Below are 22,822 nucleotides of genomic sequence, written 5' to 3'. Positions count from 1 at the left end.
TGAGCAGCGTGCTGGTGTTTCTCTCTGTGTGTCTCTCTCTGCATCTCTCTCAAAATAAATAAAATAAAAATTTTTTTAAATGAAAAAAGGGAGCAGGGCGGTGGCGCAGCGGGTTAAGTGCACATGGCATGAAGTGCAAGGACCGGCATAAGGATCCTGGTTTGAGCCCCCAGATCCCCACCTGCAGAGGAGTCGCTTCACAGGCAGTAAAGCAGATCTGCAGGTGTCTGTCTCTCCCCCTCTCTGTCTTCCCCTCCTCTCTCCATTTCTCTCTAACTTATCCAACAACAATAAGAACAATAAAACAACAAGGGCAACAAAATGGAAAAAATGGCCTCCAGGAGCAGTGGATTCGTGGTGCAGGCCCTAGAGGCAAAAAAAAAAAAAAAAGGAAAAAAATGAAAAGCAGCACAAGCATCTTGAGGTCCCAACAAGCATTAATAAAATTAAAAAAAAAAAAAAAAAAAAAGGGAGAGAGAGAGAGAGTATAACTGATGAAATGGAAGAAAAACACATTTCTGTGACTGGCATGGGAGCTGTGCAGACAGCCACTAACAAGTATTTAACCAGAAAAAAAAAAGGAGGGGGGGCTCTTTGCATTGTTTCAGTAAAGTATTTGTTCTCCAGCTTTTACACTCAACCTCGAGAAGACTGGAGGGCTTATTTCCTCCCATTTGTAACCATCGTGATCACCTGCGGGTAAGGGGGGGGGGGGGGCATGCAGCCAGTCTCAGCACTGGGAGTCAGAACGCTGTAAGGAAGGAGCTACCTAGTGAACTAGAAATAGGGGCCGGGTGGTGGCGCACCTGGGTGAGCGCATGTTACAGTGAGCAAGGAGTCGAGCTGAAGCCCCCAGTCCCCACCTGCAGGGGGAAAGCTTTACAAGTGGTGAAGCAGGGCTGCAGGGGTCTCTGTGCCTCTCTCCCTATCTCCTCCTTCCTCTTAATTTCTGGCTGTCTCCATCCAATAAGTTAAAATAATAATAAAAAAAAAATTGGGGTGAGTCAGGTGGTAGTGCAGCAGGTTAAACATACATGGCACAAAGTGCAAGGACCAGCATAAGGATCCTGGTTTGAGCCCCCAGCTCCTCACCTGCAGGGGGGGTCGTTTCACAAGCGGTGAAGCAGGTCTACAGGTGTTTATGTCCCCCCCCCCACACCCCGTCTTCCCCTCCTCTCTCCATTTCTGACTTATCCAACATCAATGGCAACAAGATGGGGAAAAAAATGGCCTCCAGGAACAGTGGATTTGTAATGCAGGCACCAAGTCTGGGCAAAAAAAAAAAGTCCATTACGCCAGGTCTGCTGCATTGCTTGATGCTGTGGTCTATTTACATAATCAGTGTTTTGCCTGAGACCTGCCCTGCAGGGCATTGGTTTAATCCCCACTGGTTAGATGGAAGTTTGCTACTTTGGTGCTCCGCCCCCTCTCCTAGTCACTTCCTTTTTCCTTCGCAGGAGGTATAAAGGCAGATTCTTTTCTGATCAATAAGAGACAGTTGCATTGCATTCCCACTCAGCCATGAGTTCCTGGTTGTCTCTCTCCCGCCCGTGAAGCTAGCCCCGCAAAAAAAATAGTAATTAATTAATTAAAGCACTAGAAATAGGCCAAAGAAACCTAGAAAGAGAGGGAAACTGAGCTGTACCACCTTTCTTCAATGGTTGCTACTTAAATAAAACAGTATAGGGTAAGTAGGTCCCTTCTGACAGAGGTGACAAAATGGTTTTCTCTGGAGACTAAGGTGAAGGAGTGACAGAAGTGTCAACTTAGGAGCCAGAAGACAGTGTAACAGCCTGAGGCACTAAGGTGGACTCCCAGGTCCAATCCCCAGAGTGTAGCCAGAACTGAGCAGAGCCTCCAGGGTTATTGCTGGGGCTCGGAGTCAACTGCTCCTGGAGGCAAATAATAACAACAACAACAACAACAACAACAATAATATAAAATTGAAACTGACTGGAGTGGCAAGTTAACCGCGTTCAGCTTCTTGAGCTGTGTGTTTACAAGGGGTAGAGGGGTTCCTTCTGTGGAAACTGACTGTGCTGGCCTAACAACTGGAGCACTTTCCTCTGCTTTTCTTCACTAACCTGCTCACATCAACTTCAGATGAGCACTGAAACAATGTTCACCATTCCTCCCACCGAGGTCATTAGAACAAAGCACTGAGCAAGGACAAGGCAATGAGTCTGCCCCCACCCCCACCCCCCCGTAAGGATATACCCCATACCGGTATCTGGTTGTCTCAGTTTTTTTGAAACATCAACGCCATTTTCTTCTAACTTCCGCTTTGCACAGTCCTGACATGCATTACCTGAAAAGGAGAAAGAGTTTATCTACTGCAGAATCCCCCTCCCAAAGAACAATTCACCTACCTCAGTTTACTGACGCGCTGGCTAAATACCCCTGCTATACACTATGCGTTGTCTATCAAGTTCGTGCTTTGAAGAGGAAACAAATTAAATGTCCTCAAAGTCCTTTTTTTTCCTTTGCCTTCAGTCGCTGAAGCTCAGAGCCAGCCTTATGTATCCACAGCTCCTGGCAGCCATCCTCCCCACCCCACCCCTTTTTTTTTTCCATTTTATTTGATAGGACAAAGAGAAATTGAGAGGGAAGAGAGATAGAGAGGGAGAAAGACAGACACCTGCAGCCCTGCTTCACCACTCTTGAAGGCTTTCCCCTTGCAGGTGAGAACTGGGGCCTTGAGCCTGGGCCCTTGTGCCTGGTAACAGTGTGCTCTGCCAGGCACGCCACCACCTGGCTCCCTGAGTCACTTTCAGCTGAAAAATAAACTATAATAAATATGGCCTTCTACACAGAAGAAAGGGTAAAATGAAAAGTCACATGCAACTGTTTGAGAATTCCCCAAGAGAATCTACCCTATGGATTTCCTATCTGCGCATCAGCTGAGTCAGACAGGCAGGAAGCCAGGCTCTGCCTAAGGCCTTTGCTGCACCCAGTCCCGCCCAGGCCCCTTCTAGCCCAGCTGACTGACCAAAGTGGAGAAACAGTGTCAAATTCATGCAGGGGACACCATGGCTCCTGAGGACATTCACGTTTCAATCAAATATTAAGAGAAAGATTTTCTATGAAAGCTCAGGCCATTTACAGAATTCCTGAAGGAGTTGGGTCATTTAAAGGGACTACGTACGAGGCCAAACGGTCTGACACAACACAAACAGAATCATGTTATGACTCCCATGTAATTTTTGGTTTGGGGCCAACAGATTACCCGGATGCCAGCAGCTGGCCCAGGTTAGACTAAGCTGTGCCACCTAACTGAAGGGACGCCTTTCTGATCCCTTCAGGGAGTCAAAAAACTGTTCAGGTCTCTCCTTCCATACAGACTGAACACGACTGTGAGGAACTCTCGATTTTACAAAGGCAACAGGTGTGGAGGGGAAGCATGCTGGTGAAAGGAAAGGTCTGCTTTACCCAACAGTGTGGTGCTGTCCACTCGGTCAGCATCTGGAGAAGAAAGGAAGGCGGTCAGCAGCAGCCAGACTTCTGGGCTGGGGTGTTTGCGGGAGGCCAGCTCCTCAGGCAGCGGCAGTGCTAGGACCGCTGAGCAGTGGCGGCAGATGCTGCTCCTCCCGCTCCTGGGGCTCAACTGGGAACGGACTGACACACGGAGCACAGGGGTGTGGGGGACGCTTATCACACTTACAATCTTGTCACTGTGGACAGCAACCCCGGCCAATCAAACGTCCTTCCAGGAGGTCACAGATGACCAGTCTAAAAGGTGTTTCAGTTCCCCCACAGCTTGTGAAACCCTCAATTCAGGCAGGCAAAGGCACCTGGAGTCACCTGGGGTTACATTAGGCTGCAGTCCCCTGGGCTGCTGTGCATGGGAGGCGAAAGGCTCAGTTCCAGGCGGGTGTAATGAGGAGCGAGGAGACCACCAGCCATGCAGAGGGTGCACAGGGGCCAGGCAGGGTGCTGGGTGGGCACTTTCCTCTCAGTCCAGGGCCCCAATCCTCGCTCAGAGACCCAGGCATCAGCGGGGACAAGCCGTTTGCCCCTCTGAGCTCACCTCGTCCTCATGAAACGCATCCATTTTAGTCAAGTGGATACTGTGACCAAAAACTCAATCAGGTCAAAATGTGAAATCATGAGGCCAGGGAGATGAAGCGCAGTGGCTCTGCAAAAGATTTTCATGCCTGAGGCTCTCAGGTCACAGGATCAACTCCCAGCACCACAAGCCAGTATTCTGGTGGGGAAAATCGTGAAAACAGTGCATAACAGTAAGATCCTCCTAGTAAGAGACTGGCTGCTGCCCTAATTAGATTTTTAAAAGATGTTTAATACAACACCAGAGAATGAACCCAGGAGGGGGAGGGAGGGAGGGAGAGCAGGAAGGAAGGAGGGAAAGGGAGGAAGAGAGAGAGAGAGATCAAGCAACTTCCCCAGCCTCCACCCCCACCCCCAGGGGAAAGAAACAGGAGAAAGAAAAGCACCTCTCCTGGTTCCATCCCTGATGCTCCCACTGGTTCTGGGACTTGAACCCAGGATCTCACACACAGCAAGGCGTATGGCTATCTCGCCATCTCCCCTTACCTTTATGATTTGTATTAAGGGCACTGCAACTTAGATAGGTCTACTTTATGAATTATCAGTGATGGGGGAAGCTAAGGGCTAGGTTGCCTGAGCGGCCCCATGATTTCAGCATTCTTCAGTGTTCCAGCTCACAGCCGGCCAAAGCCAGCCAGCCGCCTCTACAGTTACCCCAACTCCACCATGCGTCTGGGTTTCCCGTTACAATGAAACGAGAGTTGATACAGATCTTCTCAACTCTACCATCATCCATGTTTTATGACACCAAACTCAAAAGTCATTAACTGTCCTTATATCTAGATGACCAATTTAACAATGTTTCTGTTATAGTCATTCCTGGCAGATGGATAAATCCCCAAGAGAAGGGGGGGGGGAGGTGATGCTATTTGGGAGAGAACTTAAAAAAAAAAAAGCCAAACAAACAAACAAACCAGCAGCCTGTAGGTAGTGGTACAATAAAAAAAAATTTAAATAAATAAAAGATGGTGAAAGTCTCCTCACATGCTGTGCGCCTCTGCATCCTAACTTTGAAAGCGCATGTGGGTGTGGCATGGAGCCATATACGCTGCTATCTTGTAGTGCTGTAAAACACTACTGGTGCCACCAAAACAAGTCAGGAAAAAAACAAACGTAAGCTTGCAACAAAATAGAATCATAAATAAAATGGAGAGACAGGATAAAGGCATGAGAAGCTACTTGGTTTTGTTTTGAGGTTCTGGTATAAAAATAGGGAAGGCTAGCTGGGCAGTTTTCTCTTTCAGTTAAGGAAAGTTGAAGACATCATCTGAAACATGAACAGATGTGCAAAACTATATGCATACGTGGTTTTTTAAAATAGAATTTTAAGGAAACTTTAGATTTTCTTTAAAATTCAATTTATATATTATTATCATGTCAATTTTTGTCTCGTATTTCGGACATCTTTGAAAATAAACATAGGGCTGGGTGAATTTTACGGCATGCAAAATCACATCTCAATTTGATTTTATGGTATGTAAAATATAGCCCCAGGAAAAAACAAGCTGGAAGGACCCTGCCAGTTCAGTTTTATATACCAAAGAATGGGGGATACCCTGTACCTGGACTCCGCTGCTTGCAGATCTGAGTGGCCAGGTCCTGCATATATCCTGGGAAGTAGTCGAAACAGTCCCCATAGGACACTACTTTGATGCCATGCAATAGCATGTCTGCTTGGTGTTTGAAGAAGTGGTCCTCATTCTCCTTGACCACAAGCATATAGTGCTCCAAGTCCACCTTATTCGGCACTGAGTAGAGGAAGAGGGCCTGGAATATCTGGTCACGAAGGGTCTCTCCACAGCCCACAAACAGGAAGGACTTGGTGCGATACAAGTTCTGGAGAACTTCCTGTGAAAAGAAATAGGAATGCTCAGCTGAAAGGCAGCAAGATCTGTGGCGAACCATAGTCCTGCACACTGGAGCTTCTGTATATTCACTTGCTTAGTCAGGTGCCTGGAGCTGTCTTCATTTATTTTTTGGCTGTGGTGCCGGGAGTCAACTCAGGCTTCAGTATCCCATGTCTCTCACACAGAACACTGCTGACGGGCCCCCAGCCAGTCTTGACATTGTGTTTCTTAGAGAGAAAGGGAATCACACAAAGCACATTCCACCTAGAGGTCAGTCCCCAGTCCTTGATGCGCTCAGGTGGTGCCAGCGATTGAGGCCAATGCCTGACACAAGGACCTTTCCAAGCTGACTGTTTTCAGAGTATGAGAGAGACCACGGCACTGGCATCTCCCTGCAGTATGCTGCAGTATTCCCAGGAGGTGGACCAAGACTGTGTACATGCAGAAGCAGGTGCCCTGTCAGGTAAGCTCTCTTGCTGGGCCCCTGTAGTACTTCTGAACTGGCCTTTCCCAAGAACTGTGCTGAGGAAGCAAAAACTCTGGACAGGCCCCCAGAGCTACCTAGAGTAGCACTGTGAACTGATAAGGCCAGAGCTGAGTCCACTCTCACAGTCATGGAAGCTCTTTTCCAAAGTCCGGGCACAGACACTGCCTACCCCACCACCAGTCTTGTTAGTGCAGTCACTCAATTCAAATGTTTTAGAATCAGGAACAATTTTTCACTGTTAAAATATAAACAAAGGGCATTAATAAATCACGGAATACACAGTAGGTTCTAAGCACTACAATAAAAACTTCACCGAAAGCCATGAAGTGCTACCACTGCTCACTTTGTCTAGGATGTCAATTAAGAAAAAAGCTTCACAGAGAACACAATGTTAAAGCCAGACTTTCCTTTGTTTTTGCAGTGAGTGGTGGGAATCCGCACATGTGGGATCTCAAAGCCTCCAAGCCTGTTTTTTTTCTTTCATTTTAAGTTTCAGACAGAAGGAGACACTACATTCACCAGAGCTTCCCCCAGCACATAAGCACTCCCACACGCTGCAAGCCATATGCGCTACTGGGGAAGCTACCTTCCGGCTCTTAAAACCAGTTTCTCAACACTAAACAAGACTCTGAAGCAGAGAAAGGAAGGGGTGAGAATTTCAGATAGGAAGATACCAAATGACCACGGGGGTGAGTGGAGAGGACAGGACAGAGGAGAGCAGTATAAGCCATGCAGGCCCTAGGTGTCGTGCTGAGGAGCTTCAGACTTCCTGAGCTGAACTGCTGAATGGCTGGTGACATGAAGTACAGCCAGACCTTGCTTTTCAAGGATTCATGCCAAAAAAAAATGTTCAGTAGTTTATGTAATGAGCCAGATATTGTGTGGGCTCCAGAGCGGGAGCTGAGAAGTTGAAGCGTGTCCAGTACCACAGTGTGGGCTCCCTGTAGGCAGGGACCCCAAAAGAACCTAGAAGACCAGTCAGACTGCTGCCAAATGGCTAGTGACCAAAACCCCATGGATGTGACTGGTGCGGGTGCAGGAGGGGCATACCATTACTTCTGGGTCTTGAGTAACATCTCTGTATCCTGATGGGTCCAAGACCATCCCGCAGGGATCTGTGTATAAGCCGTGGATATGAAGAACACCGTATCTGATGTGTCCCTTCGCCCACTGAAGTACCTACAGAAATGAAGCCAAAGCAAAAGGGGAGGGGGGAAAAAAAAAGCTGTTGTGATTTAAAACAGAAATAAGAGGAAAACATATAAATCAGATTTGTGATTTTCTAAACCTATCTTGGGAAGACTGAGAGAGGTCTCAATTTATGATCATATCTTTGAATCGTATGAGAGCGGCAAGATGGCAGACCCACTTCCTGGCTGCCCTTCCTTCCTCGGGGTGCACCATCCCTTTCTAAGAAACTTTCTCTTTGTGTGATGAGAGGGGAAAAAAAAAGGAAAACAAAGAAGAAACTGTGAACCTCACTTGCCGGAGCTATTTATATCTAGCATACCGTGTCAAAAAGAATTTCTTTAAAGACAGCTCTGTAGAAATTTCTTGACCATCTGAGATTACAGTTAATTACTAAGCTTGATTACCTTAGGGAGATTACGTGGCTCTTCATTCCTTTAATTACTGCCAAACATTCACTGCCTTTACACTCGGGAAATAATAATTGGCCAAGCAGCACTATAATTTCAAGAGGAGATGAACAGCATAACAAAGGTGCTCTAAGAGGAGCATACACTCCACTTCATCCTCGTGGCAAGGGCTCTTGGCAGCAGGCAGCACTGTCAACTCTGGACAGACAGGCAAATGCACATTTGTGTCACATGCTAAGTGAGGGGAGATTTCACACTAGGAAGTAGGTCTCACGGATGGGACACAGGACAGGGGCGCTACTGCATGCCTCAGGTGCAGAGCTGTGTCCATGCCACCTGCAGGCTCTCTTTGCCAAGCTTTCTGAGGCTGCCGGAGACCGAAGTTCTAGCTAGGGGTTGAGCCCTCGTTTATCCACCAGCCCTGAATGAGGCACGATCTCTACATGCTTTGGTCCCCGCACATAACACAGGGTCAAAAGCCTCCCTCAGATAATGGAAGGTAACGTGACTCCACTTAAGGCCTCTATTTCCTTATTAATTTTTGGTCCTGATGGTCTGTCTCTTCCTGTGAGTGGTGTGTTAAAGTCTCCTACTGTTGGGAGTCAGGCGGTAGCGCAGCAGGTTAATCGCAGGTGGCGCAAAGCACAAGAACCGGCGTGAGGATCCCAGTTCGAGCCCCCAGATCCCCACCAGCAGGGGAGCTGCTTCACAGTGAAGCAGGTCTGCAGGTGTCTATCTTTCTCTCCCCCTCTTTGTCTTCCCCTCCTCTCTCCATTTCTCTCTGTCCTATCCAGCAACAATGACATCAATAATAACTATAACAATAAAACAAGGGCAACAAAAGGGAATAAATAAATATAAAAAAATTTTTTTTGAAGTCTCCTGTTACTGTGCTGCTACTGATGTCTCCTGTGAGGTCTGTTACTCCTCACTGTATGCACTTGGGTGTCCTCATATTGGGAGAATATATGTTGATGATGATTAAATCTTCTTGTTTAAGCCATCCTCTGACCAATGTGTAGTGTCCTTCTCTGTCTCTTATTATCTTCTTTGTCTAAAGTCTGTATTACCTGAAAGCAGGATATCTGTTCCTGCCCTTTTCTCTACATTGTTGGCTTGCATTACCCTGTTCCATCCTGTCACTTGGGAGCTCTGTTTGTCTTTCCTTCAGATGTAAGTTTCCTGGAGACTTAATACTAGATGGATCTTGCTTTTTAATGCATTCAGTCACTCTGGTTCTTTTAACTGGTGAATTTACACTATTTACATCCAGGGTGATTATTGAGCTATGCAGTTACTTATAGCCATTTTGATTTGTTTTGAAGTTGTTTTATGTTTTCAGTGATTCTTTTCCTGTTTGTCTTCTTTTTAAAATTCATTTATTACTGGAGAGACGGAGAAAAATTTAGAGGGGTGGGGGAAGCAGTGAGGGAGAGAGACAGACCTGCAGACCTGCTTCACTATGACACTTTTCTCCTGCAGGTGAGGACCAGGGGCTTGAACTGTAGCGTGCGCTCTGAACCAGGAATACCACCGCCTGGCCCCTTCTTCCTGTTTGTTTCTACTTGGGTTGGTGTGTGTGTTGGTGTGTGTGTGTGTGTGTGTGTGTGTGTGTGTGAATGGTTTTATATGTTGGTCTTGTGTGCTGCCTATTTTTTCCCTGTCTCTGTGCTATATATTGCTTTGTTGTTAGCGTGAGCACTGTCTAACTTACAGCACCTACGATGATCTATTTTAGGTTGGCTTTGACTCACCAACATTTGATTGTACTGCTCTATGTTGCCCTCCCCTTTACTAGCTATTTTGTTTTTCTTTTTCCCTGTTGTTGCTTTTTGTCTTCCTAGTTCTAACCTACCCAACTACTTCATTTAACTGGAATTCTTTTTTTTTCATGTTGTAGCTTGTATGAGTACTTTACTTTTTAAAAAATATTTTATTTATTTATTCCCTTTTGTTGCCCTTGTTGTTTTATTGTTGTAGTTATTATTGTTGTTGTTATTGATGTCATCGTTGTTGGACAGGACAGAGAGGAATGGAGAGAGGAGGGGAAGACAAGAGAGGGAGAGAGAAAGACAGACACTTGCAGACCTGCTTCACCACCTATGAAGCGACTCCCCTGCAGATGGGGAGCCGGGGGGCTCGAACCGGGATCCTTACACCGGTCCTTGCTTTTCACGCCACGTGCGCTCAACCTGCACTACCACAGGTCTCCTGAGTACTTTATTTTTTATTTTACTTTTTTATTTCTTTATTGGGGAATTAATATTTTACATTCGACAGTAAATACAATAGTTTGTACATGCATTTCCCAGTTTTCTATATAACAATACAACCCCCACTAGGTCCTCTGTCATCCTTCTTGGACCTGTATTCTCCCCACCCACCCACCCCAGAGTCTTTTACTTTGGTGCAATACGCCAATTCCATTAACTGGAATTCTTTTGCTGCTTCTTTACATGCGGGGCAGAATTAGTGATGGCAAATTCCTCTAGCTTCTGTACATTTAGATTTTCATTTCTCCCTCATATTTGAAGAATAATTTTGCAGGATAGAGTATTTGTAATATTATCTTCTCATAGTATAAATATATCATTTACTCTCTCCTTGCCTCAAGGGTTTGAGTTGAAAACTTTGACAAAGCCCCGATATACCTCTGCATATGAATTTCTTCCTTTCCCTAGAAACATGTATTATTTTTCCCTTGTCGTTGCTTTTGGATGGTTTTATCATGATGTGTCTTGGTGTGGGCCATTTTGGATTTAGGAAGTTGGATGTCTGCTTAGCTTCCTGAATTTTAAAAATCAAATGAACCAACATTCCATAGCAATAAGACTGATTTCACTTTTCCCAACCATTTCCTACAATGTCTCCCGTGCCGTGAGTGCATGCAGATGGGACTCTAGTTAATCTGCAGGACAAATGAAAGAAGAAAAGCAGAGCAGACGACACAAATCATGAACAGTCGAGTTCACTACTCTCCCTGCTTGGTGCTGCCCTAGAAAAAAATGACAGTGTTGAGGACAAGCTTCAGTGTCTGTCGCATGTAGAAAACAGCATCTGAGAGTGATGGTCACCTCTCCCAATGTTCTGAAGACCCTGCTAGACAGCAGAAGCCTCTGCACCCACCCTCAGCAACACCAAGACCCCACATTCCCCCCGCCCCTCGTGAGCTGCACCCAGACCTTAGTCTTATCTTTCAAGTCCAAAGACTCCATGGGCCTGTTCTGTTGCTGCCCAAAGATCTCCAGCAGATTGTCATAGTTGGTGGTCAGGACCATGGTGCCCTTCTCCATCAGGCTGAGGATGGACTGCAGCACCAGTGGGTTTTGGATATGCTGCTCCAGGCTATCAAATACCTCCATCAGGCAGTCCTGGAAGAAGTTGGGCTTGGTGTCGCCTGTACGCTAGAGGAAGTGGAAGGGGAATTACAAAAAATGCATGGAGCGCTGGAGCTAAAGACATCTCTAGGAACTATGTAGCATTTATTTGAGCAGGCAATATATGAAGTGGCCAAGATGCTATAAATTAAAGAAAGAAAGCAAAGGAACAAAACGCCTTGATCTTACAGAGCTTATGAAAGGAAGCTGGGAGAACAGACAAGTCAGTGGTAGATGCTATGGCGCCAGTCGGGGGAGGGGGATACTCAGCTAGAGGGTCAAAGACACCAGGGGGTGAGGGGACCTCGGAGCAAGACTTGAGGCAGTGAGAGGTTCTAGAGTCAGTTCTAAGCAGAGAGAACAACAAACACAGATGCACTGAGGTAGCAGCACAGCTGGGTCCATGTGGCCAGAGCGTGGTAAGAAGTGCTAACAGTCAGTCAAAAGACAGACCTAAAGGCATTTTCCTGTTTGGTTTTGTCTGTTTTGTTTTTTAATGTGTGCTTCATTCATTCATTCATTCATTCATTTTTACCAGAGTACTGCTCAGCTTTGGCTTAAGATGGGGGAGGAGGGGCTTGAACCTGGGACCTCAGAGCCTCAGGAATCAGTCTCTTCGCATAACCATTATGCTATCTAACCCTGCTCCTTGTTTTGTTTTTCAATAGCAGCTGAACTCTCCTGTCTCCAAGAGCTAAGCTAAGTTTTTTCATACTTTCTCAGTTAGCCCTCCAACATCTTCCCCAACCCTGACTCTCAGGTAATCATTGAGTTTCTTCAGTAAATATAAAAATGATGAGAAGAAATCTGCCAGGAGCCTCCGCAACATGGTCCGACTCCCCAGCATCCCCCCAAACCCCCAGCTGGCCTAGCTGATGACAATCCAGCCTGCCCGTACGCGCCCGACTCCTGCACCGGCCCCGCTGATTCAAGAACATCATTCCGCTGTCTTGTCTCACCAAGTGCTTCTCCTTCCTCTCCCCCAGCCTCTCTGCTGCCCAGCTCTGGCTTCTGGTGATGCTGGAGATTGAACCTGGGGTCTCAGAGCATGAGGCATGCAAGTCCTTTGCACAATAACTGTGCTCTCTCCTTGGCCTTTACCAAGTGCTTCTCTCTGACAAGACCTTTGTTTTTCACCAGATCTTTCCCACCTGTAGACAAAGAAGCTGTAGTTCTAACTTTCACCTGAAGACCTGTGCTAGTCTGCTTAGACCAAAAACAAGGCTATGGCCTCACTCAATGAATAAAAAAACATGGGGGGGGGGGCAGTAACACAGTGGTTTAAGCACATATGGCATGAAGCACAAGGATCCTGGTTCAAGGCCCCGGCTCCTCACCTGCAGGGGTGTCACTTCACAAGCAGTGAAGCAGGTCTGCAGGTGTCTGTCTTTCTCTCCCCCTCTCTGACTTCCCCATCTCTTTCCATTTCTCTCTGTCCTATCCAACAACAACAACAACAACAACAACTACAACTACAAGGGCAACAAAATGGGAAAAACGGCCTCCAGGAGCAGTGGATTCACAGTGCAGGCACCAAGCCTCAGCAATAACCCTGGAGACAAAAAGGAGAAGAAAAAAAAAAAAAGTAACATCGAGTTTGTCTCCACTGCGCAATGAGGACCTTCCTAAGACAACCTCACACCTTCAAAATATTAAATTCCACAAGCTTAGAACTAATTCTGTTTAAAACAATATCCTGAAGAAATCAATGCACATGTTGTACCTGGTTGAGTGCACATGTTACAATGAAATCAATGGTGTACCTGGTTGAGTGCACATGTTACAATGCACAAGGACCCAGGTTCAAGCCCCCAGTCCCCACTGCAGGGGGGGAAGCTTTGCAAGCGGTGAAGCAGTGTTGCCTGTCTCTCTCCTTCTCTATCCCCTCTCCTTGATATCTGGCTATCTCTCTCTATCCAATAAATAAATAAATAAATCATGTTCTCTCTTTGGGATAGATAGATAGACAGACAGACAGACAGACAGACAGACATTTTAAAAGCTTTCCTGGCTCATCACTTCACTCTGCTGAGAAGCTGACCAGATGTAAGCTAGTAGAAACTTCAATGTTGGATTTACAGGTGCGTTAGCCTGGTCTGGAACTACGTTATCCCCGTGAAATGTGAGCACCTGAGGAAGACTTACAGGGGACATCTTCCGGATCAGATCGTGGGCCACCACCAGCAGGTCCCGGTCCTTCATCACTTTGCTCCGGAACTCGGCGACATCCCCGGGGTGAAGCACCTCCAGCTGCTCGGCAGCCGCGATGACGGCCTCGATGCAGCTGCGCCAGGAGCAAAGGGCAGGGACTCCTGGAGCCACGGCTGCACTCACGCCAGTCCCGATGACCAGGAGCAGCTCCTGGGGCTGCTTCCGAATGAGGCTTTTTAAAAACTTTCTACTTGTGAACAAGGGTGGGAGAGAATGAGAAGTCAAGGAGGGAGGGAGTGCTGTGGCCATACAGGCAAAGCTGCGGGGTGGGGACGTGTGTAAGCGTCAGGGCAGCCCGCCTTGTCCCTGCTCTCTGTCACTGCAGGAGAGTCTGGTCTTTACTTTTTGGGGACCGATTCTACATGGTCTGCCCTCATCCCAGGAAGGACTCGAGGACGGCTCTTACTTATCCTGAGCCCCTGTCAATGCTAAGCATGTATCTGTGAACAAAAAAAGTTCAGTGATTTCGTTTCTTTTGAAGCTGCCAGTCATTTGTGAAAATATAAAGCATGATGACAATGATCTTGCTTGTAAGGAGACACAAAACATTCTGGCAAAGTGCTGACTCTAACTACAGGGGGGGGGGGTCCAATGCTAGTTGCCACTTGAGAAGCCTAACTGTCCCACAGTGAGCAGGTTCCTTATCTTTCATGGCCAGACAACAAGCATAAGTAGCTATTTGTATATATTCTGGGAATTCCTTCTGGTGAAGCAGGACACTCCCCCTCGAATCACTAAGGCTTTCTTTGAAGACCAGGATGTAGTTACCTCCTGGGCAGAAAGAGAACTGCCTTCTAGAACATTTCTGATGCTCCATGTTGAAGCAAATGGTGAGAGGTTTCCATACTCCTTCCTTACCCAGCAATCTCAGCTTCCTTTCCCCTTACAGACCCTAAATAATCTAAACGGGACTTGTGACGGGTGCTGTGCACTGCAGGAAGGCGTCGCTGGCTTTACCTTGACTTTTGTTCACTTCTATTTGTCGTCTTTTCCACTGAGTCCATCTGTGAAGCCTACCGAGAGAATTTGATAAAAGTGACAGTGATTTCCCAGATTAAAGTTATTGCATTAGTATCCTGAACAAAGAATTAAGGCTAGAATAAAAATAAAAGATTCCAATTGTTTTGTTTGTTTGTTTTTTTAACCAGAGCCCTGCTTAGCCCTGGCTTTTTTGGTGGTGCAGGAGGATAGCACCTGGGACTTCGGAGCCTCAGGCATGAGAGTCTCTTTGCATAATCATTGTGCTGTCTCCTCCCCCCCATCCCAACCTTTTATTTAAATAAGATACCTGAAAAATCATATACTAAAAATATATATATGCTCATATATATACACATCTATGGGATGTTTCCAAAGCCACTGTTTCTAAGTTATGTGACTTCCCAGACCAGGCAAGCTTCAGATTCTCAGTGCTTCTACACTGAACAGAACAGGAAGGGAAAGTAATGGTGCATAGATGATTCAGTGCTGGGTGCTCGGTCTTTTCATACAGGCCCCTCTATGAATCATCCCGGAAAAGCTTCCAGTTGATATCAACTCAGTAACTTATCAAGACAGGACAAGAATGAAAATGGTTTAACAAAGGTCAGTCTGTCTTCACCCACTAGCTATCTTCTAAGCAATGAGCATCAGGGCTTTTCACTACATCATACAATAGCTGTTAGCTACTCTGGCCCCCAGCCCCAAGATTTCAGTGACTAGATGAACAAATACCCAATCCAGTTTGAACTGAAATTCTTGCTAACCGATCCAAGTTTCGAAAGACTGAGTCTCTCATATGAAAAGTATTCTGGAAGTTCAAGTTGCTGAGTTGAGCAGGTCAAGTTCTGACTTGCTGGTGGGGCACCCTACCCCCTAAACGTCCTTCCCTTACCGCCCGATGGCGACAGAATTAGAAGAGCCATACTTATTACTCCTGTGTGGAAAAGGTCACCTGATGCTTATCAACTGACTAATCCAACTGCCTGCCTCCCTCCACCCTCAAATAATCCACACTAAAAGAGCAGTGTTCTGTTCTCTCCCTTCCATGCTCATTAAACAAACAAACCTTGGGCCAACAAAACAGCTCACTTGGGGCAGGGGTGGGGGGTGGTGAGGTGGTGGCAGACAACATAGTGGTTATGCAAACTGACTCTCATGCCTGAGGCTGGCTCCAAAGTCTCAGGTTCAATCCCCCGCACCACCATTAAGCCAGAGCTGAACAGTTCTCTGGTTAAAAAAACCCTCACTTGGCAACATGTGAGCTCAGTCAGGTGGATCATGTCCAGCCCCTTGGATAGCGTGCCCACTTTACCAGTCTGTGAGACCCAGGTTTGAGCCCACAGCCTACTGCACTGGAGAAGCTTCAATGCTGTGGTGTCTTTCCCTCTCTGTTGCTACAGGAAAAGAAGTCCTAGCAGCAACAAAAACAAGTATTGACTACATCAGAGTAAGGGTCAGTGGAGTGTGGAGTGCACACCCTACCATGTGTCAGGACCCGGGTTCAAGCCCCTGGTACCACACAGGAGCAGCATGCACAGCACCAACAGGTAGCTTCCTGAACTGCACAGCAAGCAGTGCTATAGTATCTGTCCTCTCTGTCTCTCTCCCAGTCTCTTTCTGACATGGAGGGGAATGAAGTCCTTGCAGCAATAAAAATAAATACATAAAACTGGGCTGGTTAAAGAGCTCACCTGGCAAGGTACCTGTTCTACCATGCACAAAACTCAGGTTGGAGCCTGACCTCCACCGCACTGGAGTAAGCTTCAGTGCTGGGGGGTCTCCCTCAGGGCCCCTCCTCTCTCCCCCCCCACCTCTGTCTGTTTCTAACTGAAAAAGTCAGCCACAGTGCTGAAGGCCCAGCCATGACAAAAAATAAAAAATAAAAATAGTAGCTACTTCTTTCTATCTATGGAAAGGGATCTATAATCTCAGTTTTCTCTACACTGTAGTTGGAACATTACTTTAAAGTCATCAGCCAGTGACTTAGAAAAAAATCACATGGGGCAGGGGTAGATAGCATGATGGTTATGCAAAGAGACTCTGATGCCTGAGGCTCCAAAGTCACAGGCTCAATCCCCGCACAATCATAAACCAGAGCTAATTAATGCTCCAGAAAAGAAAAAAATACACACACACACATATACATATATAATATGCCCAATATTAGTACCCTAAGACAGCAGGAACCTTCCCCATTCTCTATAAAACCCAAATTTCTCCCAGTCCTGGAACCTTGGGGTGGGGGATGGGGCTCGTTTTCCTGCATGCTTCTCTCAATTCATACCAACTGACACTGCATCTGCTAATCTCAACCTAATCAATGCAACCAGTACTACCTTGACATGTTTCACTTCAGACTGTGTCCAGAGATGTCCGACATCGCCCCGCCAGATATTCGTCGGGATGCGGCATCATCTAAGTTCATTTCCCACGTCTACGCTCGACCAGAACTGCCAATATACGCGGATACCTTCGCCCACCCTGTTCAACGCTTGACGCCTCGTCATCCAATCTGGTCTCCTACGCCTACACTGAACTTCTCTGTTCCAGACTCTTGGAGGCAGAGTTGGCAGTCAGCTGAGGTAAAGAACAAACACCTCATCACAGACCCCTGCGAGCGTCAACCCGGCTTTGACCTAGCACGTTATGATTGGGCCCTCCTCAATCGCTATCGAACAGGCCATGGCCGGTGCACCGCTATGTTCCATCGCTGGGGAGCCAGAGACGACCCGAACTGCCCCTGTGGCTCCAGACAGACTATGACCCACATAGTCAACGACTGCCACCTCTCCAGATTCAAAGGAGGTCTCGAAACTTGACATCAGGCTCAACCTGACGCTGTCGACTGGCTACGGAAGAAGGGCAAACGCTAGAAGAAGAAGAAGGCCTGGAATGTCAACCTTCCAGCTTCATTATGCTGGTAAGACCTTTCCTAGCTCCTGGGACTCCTTAATTTCATTTTGGATGGTGCACTTCCTAACAAAACCTCAGAACCTAGATACAGACCAGGGCCCATGAGATAGGGCAGATGTGCACATGTATCCACAAGTTAGGAGAAAATATATACCTTAAAGCAAAAGTGCACAATAGTTTGCAGTAATTCAAAAAGTGCAGTGAGCAAGTAGAAAGACCTAAAAAAAAAAAAAAAAAGACACCATAAAGTATCTAATTAAATAGTTTCTACTTAGAGCAAGATATCCTCCTCACCTATTTCCTATTACACTTCCCTCAATCACTCCAAGGCTAACCTTGTCAGAAAAGTAAGGACTACAAAAGCTGGATAAGGGTAATAGACTGGCATGCTTTAATGATGGCTCTTTTGCTTACTACCAGGCCACCCATCACAAGGGGCCCTAGCCAGGGAATCCTGGGATTCCCACACAGACATGATGGGCCTAGACCTCTAACAGATGCCTCTCTCCACTGTCACGAGTCATCTCCATCAGGAACAATATAATGTACCCCTCTGTACATTATAGGACCTCTATAGGACCTCCCCATTCTCCAAAGGGAGGTTGGGCAACATACTCTCCACTCAAGGAAGATAGATCCTAAAATTAGTGCAGCCTGGAATGTTCCTAATCGTGACTACAGAATGCAAGCTTAGACCTATAAGGATGCAGAGGTTACACAGGCACCTGTGACAAATATGGGCCCCAGATCAAATCGATGGGGTTTACAGTTAGCAATATTTATATATTTTTCCCATATTTGGGAGCTACTCTCTTCCCTGGACCAGCTTGCTAGTGCTATTTCCAGCTCTTAACACCATCTCCCCATGTCCAGTGGAGAAGCAATTACAGAAGTCAGACCTTCCACCTTCTGCACCCCATAATGATCCTGGGTCCATGCTCCCAGAGAGATAAAAGAATAGGGAAGCTTTCAATGGAGGGAGATGGGATATGGAATTCTGGTGGTGGGAATTGTGTGGAACTGTGCCCCTCTTATGGTCTTGTCAATATTTCCATTCTATAGTTAAAAAAAAAAACTGGAAAAAAATCACGTGGTCCAGGAGGTGGCGCAGTGGATAAAGCATCAGATTCTCAAGCATGAGGTCCTGAGTTCAGTCCCCAACAGCACATGTACGGGGTGATGCCTGGTTCTTTCTCCTCCTATGTTTCTCTAGATAAATAAAATTTAAAAAAAAAAAATCACTTGCCCAATATTGGCACCATGATAAAAGAAACTCTTTAAAAAAAAAGATCTATGCTTGATTACTGACATTTCAGTTACTGCTTACCACTCTGACTTCATGTGCACATGATTCTAGTTACAAAACTGAAAATCTAAATATATTATTTGTATATCCTCAAAACTCTAACAAAATAAGCTTTTGTGAGAGGGGCTAAACTCTAGGATGAAGTGATTCCAAGGTTTTCTAAAAGAACACGATACCAATCAATTCTGAGCATTTGCATTGCCGGCTGAGCCCGAACTCCTGTGTGGCCCCTTGCTGGAGAATGCAGACCTCAGACTGGCTCTTCAGACCACACTTCCAACAGAACCACTCAGGCTCCAACCCCAACCCCAACAGGCAGCCGTGCCCAGACTTTTAAGCGCATGTGCACCTGTAAGGATCAAAAGTGGCCAACACAAGACATGCCTGGCTGTACTAAACCACAAACAAAAGCTCCACAGAGGAACTGCACAGCTGCCCAGACTTACTCATTTACAGTTGTAACAGCACGTTTAACAATATTACCTCATCTCCTGCTCTTTCAGCAGCAGAACCCTCACAATAACCTAGAAAGTCCCCTAAACCTCTTGGGTTTGAACCAAGAGCCAAGCAGGATAGTTCCAAAGCAGCTAATACAGATCCTGAAGTTTCAGCAGCACAGTGAGCTTCAGCCTTCTACTCCCATCCCCAAATATATTCTTGAGTCAGTCAGTCCGTCCACACAACAGTAACAAAAGCCTTCAGAGACCTTGCAGAAGCTGCAGCTCTGGTTTCCTTGGTGATCATGTCGTCACTACAGTTTTCAGGCCCAAAGCCAAGTCATCATAGCAAACCCTTTTTTTTCTAAACACTTCTGAAAGCAAAATCAGGCCCCAACACAGATCTGTGCAAGCAGTTTCTGCCCCTGCTCTCCCCCTTTTAATCTAAAGTTATGAGTTAAAGTCTAATCAGGGGAAGAGGGCAGGCTGTGGTACTCCTGGTTAAGTGCACATGTTACCATGCACAAGGACCCAGGTTTAAACCCCAGGTCCCCTTTTGCAGGTCCCCAAAGCTTCACAATCTGCGAAGCAGGTATACAGGTATCTCTTTTTCTCTCCCTCTCTATCCCCCTTCCCTCTTAATTCCTCTCTGCCCAACTGAAATTAAATGTTTAAAAAATCTTTTTTTAAAAAAGTCTGATTAGTGTATTTTCTGCTTAAAATGTTGAGACTGTGAGGATTTATGAATGAATTTCAAAATAGTCACAGGCTGCCTTACACTTGGAATCCTAGCATCCAACCTAAATAAATGGTCGATCATCAAGCTGAGTCCAGGGCAAAACAATAAGCTACAAGCACCAAACCTATACTTGTAATTGTCTTTTTTTTTCCCGCCAGGGTTATTGCTGGTGCTTGGTGCCTGCACTATAAATCCACTACTCCTAGAGGCCACTTTTCCCATTTTGTTGCCCTTATTACCCTTGTTGTTATTATTATTGTTGTCACTGCTGCTGTTGTTGTTGGATAGAACAGACTAGTTGTTACCCTTGTTGTTGTCATTATTATTGCTGTCATTGCTGCTGCTATTGTTGGATAGGACAGACAGAAATAGAGAAATGAAGGGAGACAGAGGGGGGAGAAGACAGACACCTGCAGACCTGCTTCACCACTTGTGAAGCGATTCCCCTGCAGGTGGGGAGCCGGGGGTTCAAACTGGGATCTTTACTCCATCCTTGCACGTTGTGCCATGTGTGCTTAACTGGGTGTGTACCGCCCGACCCCCAAACCTCTAATAGTTTACAGTTAGCCAGAAACCCACAACTCCCTAGCCCCACTGCATTTGAATGAACTCTTGACCCCTGAAGTCTCCTGGTCCCCTCACTTCCTGACTCTGGACTGAGTCATCTGACTTCTCTAGCCAGTGGGGTATGACTGCAAGCAATTGAGAGGTTGACAGGCAGTTTGACACTGATGCCTCTTGGAGTTCAACTTAGTGAAATGCAGTCTAGCCTCCTGGAAGGGTGAACAGCCAGCCAAAGGCACACCAACCGATAGCCCAGGACCATCCTCTCAATACAGAAACCAAAGTAGCTGGACTACTCAGTGCCAGTCAAGCTAACACAAGAGTAAGGTCAGCTGAGAGCTGCAAAGCCAGGCCCAGGTGATGAGAGTTTAAAACATTCATTACTAGGTGAGGGAGAGAGCATAATGGCCATGCAGAGACTGTCATGCCCGAGGCTCCAAAGTCCCAAGATACACACTCAAAATACTGCAGGGGTGGAGGAACCTGACAACTACTCACCAATTCCCACAGGCTGCTTTAACTCACCTCTGTGGAGCTAGTGGGGATGGAGTAAGATGGGCCTAGACTTTGCGGGCAAAGTCAGACACACGTTACAATGACTACAGATGACTTTATTCATGCAGGGCTGTGCCACCAGTGCAGTAGTATCACTCTGCCACTGTCACAAATGTAAACCACACAAAGAAACAGGTCAAGCTGCTGCACGTCGAGTCAAGACAAGAGTGGAATCTGTACACAGTGTGGTGCCTAAGGACCGTCAACATATTTCAGCTACACTCAGGGAGCCCTGAGCTGGGGACCCACGACAGAGCAGAGCATGAAGCAGCAGGCATAGCAACGAGTAGCTGTGGCTGTTACAGCTAAAGCCCCTGGCCTAACACAATCTGGTCCTCACCACCAACCCCTCCTTTTAATCCAGCTGATCCCAACAAACTGCCATGCCCACAGCAACCTCCCATGAGGATCTGACAGACGCAGAAGTGACAAGACAATCAGAGCACAGGACTTGCAAGTGTGACATCCCTGGCCCTGCACAACACGAAGTAATGTTCGATTATCTTTCTTGTTAATAAGTAAGTGTTTAAAAATTAATTACAAGTCTGGAAAAATGTTCAATAACGTAATGGTTATGCACAAAAACTTTCATGGCTGAGGCACCAAAGGTCCCAGGTTCAATGTCCAGCACCAACATAAGGCAGAGCTGAGCAGCGCTGTAGTAAGGAAAAAGAAAAAAGAATCACAGTAGGAAACACTTACTTTGTAATGATCAAAATGTATTTATTTGCATACACACACACACACACACACACACACACACACACACACACACACACCCCAAACAAGAAAACAGTAAAATATACCAAAAATAAAGGTCATAGTTCGACTCAGAATAGGAGATAGGGAACAGGAGACAAGCCAGTGGGTAAAGTGCACACCTTACCGTGCGCAAGGCCCTGAATCTGATCCCTGGCATCATGTGAAAGAAAGTGCCGAGAAGAACTTCAGTAGGTAGGGAAAGGAGTTTTGGTCTGTCTCCCTCTCCCGTTCTCTCTTTCCTCCCTACAACTATAAGGAAAAAGAAATGGCAGGGGAGGCTACTCAGTGATATCAAACATGCACCAGGCACTACATAAAAAACAGCGTAAGTTATCACTTTTTGTGCCCTAATTAGAGTCAAGGCAAAATATTAAGCACTTTACCTGTACTCAATCCTCTAAATAAATAAATAGGGGCCAGGTGGTGGCACACTGGGTTAAACTCACATAGTACAAAGCTCAAGGACCTGCGCAATGATCCCAGTTCAAGTCCCCAGCTCCCCACCTGCAGGAAGATGGGTGCTTCACAAACAGTGAAGCAGGTCTGCAGGTGTCTCTCTGTCTCTATCTCCCCCTACCCTCTCAATTTCTCTGTCCTATCCAATAAAAATGAAAATTGGCCACCAGGAACAGTGGATTCATAGTGTCGGCACTGAGCCCCAGCAATAACCCTGGAAGTAAAAATAAATGAATTAATCAATAACTTCAGTGATGTAGCTATCGTTATTCTGATGTGGCCAAGGTGAATAAAAACTCTTTTTAAAGGGTAATCACAGTACTAGGACAGCTCAGAATGGGAAATATAATTGACATTTTACTAGAAACCCAGCCACGTTCACTGTTGTATAGCTTAGTCACTGGACCTGCCAATATGTGTAACTCAAACAGATACGCCAATACAGAGGCCAAGTGTGAGCCACAAGCATTTAGGCATCCCAAGAATAAAGGATGGCTTAGAAAACAAGCCTGCAATGAAACAAA

General features: G+C 46.3%; 1 protein-coding gene across 5 annotated transcripts in view; it reads right to left on the bottom strand.

The window, feature by feature from the left end:
- Nucleotides 1-22,822, bottom strand: part of FAM118A (family with sequence similarity 118 member A) — a 43,483-nt gene that overhangs the window by 5,827 nt on the left and 14,834 nt on the right. For 2 of the 5 annotated variants that reach the window (XM_060188757.1, XM_016192043.2), the window contains exons 2-8: nucleotides 14,543-14,598; nucleotides 13,520-13,772; nucleotides 11,180-11,401; nucleotides 7,450-7,578; nucleotides 5,628-5,913; nucleotides 3,430-3,462; nucleotides 2,225-2,308 (exon numbers count right to left, since the gene is read on the bottom strand). In XM_060188757.1, coding sequence (XP_060044740.1) covers nucleotides 2,225-2,308; nucleotides 3,430-3,462; nucleotides 5,628-5,913; nucleotides 7,450-7,578; nucleotides 11,180-11,401; nucleotides 13,520-13,772; nucleotides 14,543-14,589 — 1,054 coding nt within the window. In that variant the 5' untranslated portion in view covers nucleotides 14,590-14,598. Of the gene's footprint in view, nucleotides 1-2,224; nucleotides 2,309-3,429; nucleotides 3,463-5,627; nucleotides 5,914-7,449; nucleotides 7,579-11,179; nucleotides 11,402-13,519; nucleotides 13,776-14,542; nucleotides 14,599-21,050; nucleotides 21,091-22,822 lie in introns of all 5 variants that reach the window. The other 3 variants (XM_060188758.1, XM_060188759.1, XM_060188756.1) reach the window with 3 other exon arrangements.

The sequence above is a fragment of the Erinaceus europaeus genome, chromosome 4, assembly GCF_950295315.1.
Source record: "Erinaceus europaeus chromosome 4, mEriEur2.1, whole genome shotgun sequence".
Classification (NCBI taxonomy): domain Eukaryota; kingdom Metazoa; phylum Chordata; class Mammalia; order Eulipotyphla; family Erinaceidae; genus Erinaceus; species Erinaceus europaeus.
Note: the sequence above shows the minus strand (reverse complement) of the source record. Positions and strands in the feature narration are given on the sequence as shown.